Genomic DNA, 9,118 nt, shown 5'->3' on the forward strand with positions numbered 1-9,118 from the left:
TTTTTTTTAAATTTAAATATCGATCTCCGAGTTTGCTCGAGATTTAGGTAGAGAAATATGGATATTGATCGAAAACACATAAAGGCTTTAAACATTTATTGGAACACTGAACATAACTGGTTAATCAGTACTAACACAAATAAGATATGTAAATATATGTGGTCCTTTTTTGTGCTGACATTTAAGACTGGGGATTATCCTAGTCAAATTGATCGTTGCAGTCTAAATGCAAAAGAAGTAGGATATAGGAAACTTAAAATCATATTCACAGAAAATCAAATTAGTGCTTTTATGCATAAGATATTAAATGTGACATAACTAAACCGAATGGGAAATTTGCATTGAGCCTTTGCATGAGGTATAATCATTTTAGTTATATATTATAGTTCTGGTCCCTGTGAAGTTATGGAGTTTATTCAATGTAAATGTATAGTAGAATACTGCAGGTGCTAGTAGGCGTAGAGGTGTAGAATTCCGCCTTTGCCAGTGCAAGGCTGCGTGGGATGTGTTGACTCCTGCGTAAGCCAGTGCTAGGGGGCTTGAGAGGTATTGAATGCTGCCTCAGCCGATGCCGGGGGGTGGGGGTGGGGTTGGTTGGAGGAGGTGTTGAATTCTTCATAAGCTGGTTCTAGGAAACATGGGAGATGTAGAAAATTGCCTCAGCCGGTGCTAACGGGATGGGAGGTGTAAAATTCTACATAAGCCGATGCTAGGGCGCGTGGGATGTCTTATAAATTTCGTTCCCTCTCATGGACAGACTTATCAATATCTCTTTTTACATTATGGTAAAGGAAGAAAGGAAAACATAAAGACAAAACAGTTCATGGCATTTTCAAGGATTTATTAATGTAAGTATGTGATATACAATGTACTGGTATAAGAAGGAAGTATTGATCCACGGAAGACAAACAGTATGTATGCTTAATATGTCATCTTTACTTAAAATCTGTATATTTGATTTTATACTCAATTTTCTGACTTTCAGTAACAGTTCTGAATAGGATAGGATCTTTTATTTTAGTATCCTTCTTCTGGTGTGGGTAAACGAAGCAGCGGATTACATCGGATAACTTTAAAGATATATATGAACTGGGAAAACTAACTAACTGCTTTAAATACATTTTATTCATGTTTTTGTTCCTTTTCTTGCTGCTATATTGTTAAAAGTTCAGGTTTCGAACTATTAGGATACATTATATTAAAGTTAAAAGAGTTAACCGTAACCGCCACGACAATAGTAAAAAATATTCCTAAAGTACAAACATTATTTGTGCAAGTATGTGAAAACAGCTAGCTGACAATAAGTTTGATAAAAGATATATCTACAGGATTACTACATTTAACCTATATATAGGACATTTATCTGAAGAGCCCGCATCGATAGGGTAAAACCTGTTATTTCTTTCTTTATTTTATTTTTATTTTTAAATGTTTATAGACAATATTAAAATGTAAAGAGTTGAGCATCTTTCTCCGCATCTTTTTCCCATATGTATATATAACATTTTTATTTTGAGAGCTGAGATGGTATAAATTAATAATAAAGTACAACATTTTCAAAATGAATGTGATAACAGCTAGCTGACAATTAGTTTACCCTATTTCAGCAAGTGCTAGAAAGGCATTTAAGAATTTTTAGAAAGAAACCGTAAACATTTTTTTATTCAATACAAACAATAGTATTTTAAACGTATCATATTGTAAATAATATTTTCCGTTTATTTATGCAAATACATCTCCCTAGGAATTTTAGTTGGTAGTATCTAAACACTGAGTTATAATCTGAGGTACTTTGGCATAGAATTCTTCTGGTTTGATAACTCCATCATCTGAAAAAAAAATGTAAAACGCACTGACTGACAACAAATAGTACTTAAATAGCTTTATGTTCAATGTTGGCAGGATAGTATGTGTATATAAATGAAATTTTTATACCGACTTTGCTAACTATTAGAATTTAGTACCAAAATTTTTATTCCATGCTGTATGTAAATAAAGAACATACTATTAAATGATCTTTCTATGGCGAAGCAAAAGTATCATCAATATTCATTGGCGCAAAAAGGTCGTATTTTCATGAAATGATACACAATTAGGTTTATGAAATATATGAAATGTAATATTTTCCTTTTTTGATCGTTGTCCTTGTTTAATTGCATATTTCTAAATCAGCTACACTTTCATAGTTAATGTGAATAGTGATTAATTCTGCGCGGCTCCTTAAAATAGCAGATATGTACTATTTCTCTGCGCTTGTTTGGTGGCGACGTAAGGTCAGAATGGCCGTGTTTTTATGAAAATAAACAAGATTTATCGTACTAGAATGAAGGTTAAAATATACATATATACATGTCATATAACAGGCCTGCTGCATGGTTGCGCCAAATTATGATAGCCTTCCATGGTTATTAGGCCATCGCATTCAGTATGACAATTCTTTGATTTTAAATGGCACAATGTTTCAAATTTAAGAATTGTTATTCAAGAGACAATAAATATTTTATTTTCATATAAACGGCAGTGAATGCCGCCAGTCTATAGCATACTGTGGGCGGCAGTTACCTCCAAAATTAGTAAATACACATAAATTTCATCCATCTACAGGCTTAGGTTCCCCAATAATTAGTTATCAAGCACATCCAGTTTAACTGGTGACCGACTTGCCATGCATGTTCTGGCATTCATTAACTTTTTAGACATATTGTTATCTATAAACAAAAGATTACTCGTCTTCTGTTCTCAAAATAAAGAGATGTAAAGGGATTTTAATTAAATGCAAAACACTTCAGAATGTGTCTAAAGTTTTGACAATCCGATACAATATTTTTCACAAACCTGGCATTATATTAAGCTCCGCGAATAGAGAGTCTGTCTCCCCGGCAATTCCGAGTATAGCCTGTACTTCCCTCTTACTGATTTCTCCGTCTCGGTCTGCATCGTAGGTATCGAATCTACACGGATGAGCTTGAAGTGTGACACTATAATGACCTCCGTTCTGAAATAAAGAACATGCGTATCTACAAAAAAGATTTTGTTGTGTATGTTATATTCTGAATAAAATTGAATTGAATTGAATCAAGATGTTATCGTATAATACAAACTGTGCAAGTTGCTGAAACTACTTATAAAACTAAACAGTATCTAACTAAACAGTTTTTCTACCTTTTCAACACTCCCTTCTTGTCTCTCGGCAGGGTATTCTAACGACCGCAAATGCCTGATGGAAGGGCGATGGCAGCCATCTGCGTACCAAACGCAAGCAAATAAAACAAAACATAGCATGACCTTTACTTCCTGAAATAGAAAATAAAGACAGAAGTAAATACGGTAACGTGTTTGCGTAACAGCGACAACAATACAATAATGCTTATAATTACATATGTTACAAAATAAAGTAACAAATTTGTACTGAATTCAAGCGTATATGAGTCGCGTCAGGTCGATATTAGTGTTCTTGTGAGCTGGTGTGCTTGATATCGATATCATGCGCACTTCCGGCACACATTCGGCGATATCAGGCACAATTCAATCTGCGCCCACATCCACATTTTATACTTAAACTTGCAGGATGTCAAGTATATAAAAAAACTAACATTTTTGTACAAAAGAAAGCTTGGTAAATTCTCCGCTAGCTTCCTCTTCTAGCGTGATTGTAAGGCTGACACAACGGCCATAGAATGCATGAATTTATGGCAAATGTTTGAAAGGAATTGACGTCAGCTTCATCAGACAACGCTGATGTTCCCGCGCATTACTTGAACATTCAATGAATCTGTGCAACATCAAATTAATTTAATCTCGTTTTCACTTTAACAGTAGAGTGGAACATATGCAATAAAAAGGTAAAAAATGAGGGCCAATATGCCCTAAGGTGATATTGTCATACCAGACCGGTATTTGCCCTCGGGCTGCTAAAGCACTCGGGCCGACACCTCACCTAATATACCAATATTGCTTTAATGCACACCAGCCCTGTATAATAACCTCTAAAGTGACAACTCTGGCTAAAGACTCAGTTTGGTCCAGTACCCTATTTGGATCTTTTCACTTTTCACTTCACCTAATTTTCCTTTGTATTATTGATGCAGACTTTTCCTGCAGATCTGTTACAAAATTCAAGGAAAAGTAATTTACTAAAGGTGGAGGGAGGGAGTGGAATTTTGTTTTGCAACTTGCTTGTCTGAATTCAGACAAGTTGTTGAGTACATCTATGTACTTATAACTGAGATTGATCCAATATTGTATGTTCTGTTTCATACGATCTGGTATTTTGTCACTAATATTAGAGCCTTTCTCAGTGGGGAGTTTATTATTTATACCGTCTTGTATAAGGTAGGTCCGAGGTTTGCATGCCCTAAACGCGTTTAAACACCCAGTTTCCTTTATATAGGTTACTGATAAAAGGCAGTGGTTCCTATGTCCGTTTTGAATTATATTTTGTAATATATATTGTCTTGTTTCTTGGTGGTGTTACTTTCCTCAACCTCACATCTACCACCCGTCTTCTCCTTTTAGCATATGCGAGGTTAGTTGCCCTCCATGTACATACTAGAACTCCCAACGTTTTTTTTTAACATGTATAAATAGTGTGGCCGGTAGCTTGCATTTCATACACCGTCCATAAACCGACCTAGTCAAACCAAGCCTGCAACATTTTCATTTTTGTCGTGTAGGGCAACATGTGGTTTCCCACTTTTTCTATTTCATTTCGCCACCGGTCGTCCCTAAGCGGTGCCCCACTGTGTTGTTTTGTCCTACTTGTCTGTTTGCTTTGCCTGAGTGTGCGCGCGTGTGTGTATGACTGTTTATGAGTGTATCTTGCTCTTGTGCGCGTTTTTAGTTTATTGTCTATGGGACCACGTTTTTTAGGTCTGACTCTCCCTGTTGAATATTCTTTCTTGTTTTTTTTCCACTTACCCTCTTGATCTTGAATATAATAAAAAAAAAGCTTTTTGTTTGATTTTTTATATTTTCTGCACTGATACAATGTCATTAAAACTATTCATGTTCTTCGTGGTACCTAAGTTTAAACAAAAATTTAAGGAACAAGCTCCAAATATTTCAGAGAAAACTTGTTAGATTTATTACTAGTAATGGTTTGGGACCTAGAAAAAGTGTAAACAACTGTAGTCTTGCTAATATATCTTTGTTAAATGTGGGAAACAGAAATAAGCAATTGCACCTTAACCGTGATTTTGAAATTGTGAATAATCGGTGTCCGTCTTATATAAAAGAAAATTTTGAATTAAAGATGTGAACTCCTAAAACTCTCATGCAAGTAAATATAACTTTAGTGTGCACAAATGTTACGGGAATGAAGGTAACTTTCTTTTACTGTGCAATCAATGACTGAAATTCCATGCCCGATGACATTAAGAAAATTAAAAAGATAAATCATTTTAAAAGCTCTACAAAGGCCCATTTATTTTATGAATTAAGCACCAAAATTCGTATGGCAGAATGTTTGCACTTAGATGATATGAATAATGCAACTTGCGATTTTAAAAACAAGTTTTTGGAATTATTAGTGATGTGTGTACCGACACCTTTCGCAACAATAAGACTAAACGATAGGGCCTAGGGTGTGCTACGTCTTTTAATTAGAAAAGCCTTTCTTGTAGCGCAGTAGGGAAAAAACGTAAGATTGTTTGTCTGATCGGAACATTTACAAAAAAAATATGAAAAAATTGAAAAGATTAAATAGAAATAAAGTTAAACAAGTGAAAAACATGTTAACGAAATATTTTCTAACGATTATGAATTTACCATGGTTTATCTAATCAACGTCACTTTCGGAAGTTGTTAAAAATATTAGTAAAAGAAAATTTCAAGCTGCGATAAAATCCCGCCGCTTTATATCCAAGAATATGGAAAAATACTATTGTAATGCTCTAACTTAAATGTGATAAATCAATTTATCCAGATTTTTGACGACATATTTCTTCAAACATATCAGGCGAGAATCAGAAACAATTGTAGCAGTCTAAATGCTGATGATTTGCATTGACAATTCTGCATGTAACTGACTAAGTATTTCATGTTATAGACGTTGTTCATTACTGTTTCAGGTGTCTATTTTATACGATCTAGAGGAGTACATTATTTACTAAAACTCATTCATATCGGCCCCTCAGTGCTAATTTATAACTACTTAGTGATTAATACAATATAATATTATTTTAATTCAATCAACATGTACATTGTTATATTTAATCATCAAGAAGGCACTCATTTTGTAAATCTTAGTATCAGCTTTTTGGAGGGCCAACCTTTTTATGTTGTTAAAATTTGTGACCCAACTCTTTTCACTTTATATTTAATTTCAAAACTATGGTGGCATTTTTTCTGCCCTGAGATAGCTAGGTAGGTATCGCGATAATATATTACCCTTTCCAGGAAATGTGCACATTTCTTTCTGAAAATATTTCAGCAAAAATAATATTTTGAAGATTTTTTTTCATTTGCGAGTATTTCCTGAAAATGTTACAGGAAAAAATTTCGCGTCATTGCTTGAAACTGCCACGTACGGAAACGTTTATGGGCCTCGCATTGTCGTGTTCGGTAACGCAAATATCGTCATATTTTTGCAAGACATAAAAATAATATCGCAGAAAGTCGATATACAAACTTGAGACATTATATGAATTTTAAAATGTGCAATCCCTTTTTCTCGAGATTCGCGTAAAAAGTAATGATATATCGATATAATTATTATTACGATATAAAACGCCCCCTTTGAGTTTTGGAATACAGGCCCCAATTTCACGAAAAAACTTAAGTAATTGTTTAGCTAAGTCTGTTATTTCATATTCTTGTTTTTGTCCTTTATGCGTCTTCAATGTTGACTTTTTCATCTGTAACAGAACAGTATATGTCTGTTTCATAGATCAAAACACAATAATTCTGAATTTTACAGAAAACGAAGTAAAGAAATAAGAAATATACTTAAGCAAATACTTAAGTTTGTTATATTGTGCTTTAAGAGAAATATCATATTTTCGTGACAGAAATAAGTACTTCAGACAAATACTACTAACCATAGTGTATTTTAGCTATGAATACATTGTTATAGAAAAAATCAACTTTAAATAACAATTACATATGTAATAGCACGATTTTAAAATAGCAGACTTAACTAAGTAATTTCTTAAATTTTTAAGTAAATTGGGGCCAGGCCTGTGCGAAGTTTTAATACATTTGTTGGGTTTATTTCAAATGAGGAAGGTGGTTGTCCGTACAATAACCTATCTATCTAACATGACATTGCGAGGCCCATAAACGTTTCCGTACGTGGCAGAAATATGCTACCATAGAAAACACATTTATTATTTAGTTCTCCTTTTGTATGCATGTTTTGCGAATGTGTGTTGCAATCTGAAAGAAGTAATAAAGTATGATCAAACTTAACAAGTAATCAAAAAGTTACTTACCATGATCTTTTTACTCGTGGCTAATTCTACGGGAAATATGTACACTGATAGTTACTTTTGCCGATCCAAGCATAGAATAACGAAGTGTCGCAAACGTTTCCTTTAAACAGGCTCTCGTCATAAAAGTGCGAACCATTGCCATTGGTCTTTTTGGACAATTGCGTGATTTGTTATTGTATAAAATTGCTATTCTTATCTTTCTTAAAAGACAATCGTCAGCGGTAAAGCTTTTCTACGAACTGAATAAAATGTATCTGACTGGCCAACTGTAAAATTGGTACTTCCGATACTAGTACTTGAAAATACGTTGAATTATTCCGGTTACGATTACAATCTAAATAATCATAACTTATATAGTAGAATTATGTATAAGACCATAGAAATCTACCAACTTAAAAAGTTGTCTGTCAGTTCTTTTTACAAAAACGGAAGACGGCGAGCAAAAATTATAATCTTTGAGAAGAAATGCGGGAGAAAAGTGAATGAATATACAAATCTTCGCTCAAGTATAAATGGCTCAAGGACCGGTGCTGACTTTGTTAATTAAGATGGCCATAGACGTGTCTTAAAAGTCGATTATGTTTGAATTTTATTAAGCATGTACTTTTGCTGCCTGGTATAAATAATGAGAGAAATAATTGTATTTCGTGAAATTGAACTGTTAGTATCAGTAGTACAATTACAACAAACCACAGATGTGAAGTTTTGTTGTAATTCTAGGTAAAAGTAAACACGACAAGATCTCTCTTACAAGAAGCATGGCCCATACTTTTCTTTTTTTTCTGTCAGTTTTAAGAATACGCTTCAAAATTAGAACTTTTTAATTAGGTATGTGAAAATACTAAGAAATTTTACAGTTTTTGTTGGAAATAGGCTTGACTTAATAGAATACAAAACACAACTTAAAACACTTCATAAATGCATTTCATAAAAAAAACTAAATTGTCACTTCTTCCTGATCGTGATATATTTGACCACAACTAAAGCTATTTGCATTTCGTTGAGCTCTTATGCTGGCTGTAAATAATGAACATCTTAAAAAAAATATAAACTTAATGACATGAATGGGCAACAGCATGCCGTATTTTTTCAGAAATCATGGGTACCATAACGCATTTGTAACTGGGTATCAGAAGTAAACTTCCTTAATTATATATAGCTTTAATTTCAACCGTAACTAAGCACGTATTCACGCGGGAAAGTTTTTATTGCCAGAGCGGCCCCGGTTCGAGACATGATGTTTTCTTGACTTCGTATGTTTAAAAATTAGTAACAAAAGTTCATGCTGTCACGGTATGGACTTGGTCACGTTATAGTAGAGCAGCAAACCCCCAGTTTTAGCATTCAACCTGGCCACCAAAAGTTACAAAATATGTCATATACCAAAATGTTTGGGAGGGTCTGAAGTTTATTGGACTGCTGGCATAAATTGCAAATTTTTGGTGCGGACTGAGAAATCCAAGATGGCATCCAAGATGGCCGCCATTTTAGTGCTTATACTTAGATTTGAAAATAAGGCTAGTAAATATTTATAAAGAAAACACAAGTGACTTAACCACATACAAGTATCTAAACTAAGAAAGTGTTAAATAATTGTTATATTCTCGAGGTCACTCAAGGTCATGTCAAGGTCATACTTAAGGTCAAAAGGTCAAAAATGGTCTAAAATCACTGTTTTAGCTACAATC

The 9,118-nt window shown here is 33.8% G+C and overlaps 1 protein-coding gene across 1 annotated transcript; it reads right to left on the reverse strand.

Annotated features, from left to right (window-relative positions):
* Positions 1–826: 826 nt before the first annotated feature.
* On the reverse strand, positions 827–7,578 carry LOC123527749 (uncharacterized). Its single transcript, XM_045307410.2, has 4 exons — positions 7,431–7,578; positions 3,163–3,294; positions 2,836–2,995; positions 827–1,829 (listed from the first exon to the last, which is right to left on the reverse strand). The coding sequence occupies exons 1-4, from the start codon at positions 7,431–7,433 to the stop codon at positions 1,750–1,752; spliced, it is 375 nt and encodes a 124-aa protein (XP_045163345.2). The 5' UTR covers positions 7,434–7,578; the 3' UTR covers positions 827–1,749.
* Between the last annotated feature and the right edge of the window lie 1,540 nt (positions 7,579–9,118).

The sequence above is a fragment of the Mercenaria mercenaria genome, chromosome 1 (assembly GCF_021730395.1).
Source record: "Mercenaria mercenaria strain notata chromosome 1, MADL_Memer_1, whole genome shotgun sequence".
In the NCBI taxonomy this organism is placed as follows: Eukaryota; Metazoa; Mollusca; class Bivalvia; order Venerida; family Veneridae; genus Mercenaria; species Mercenaria mercenaria.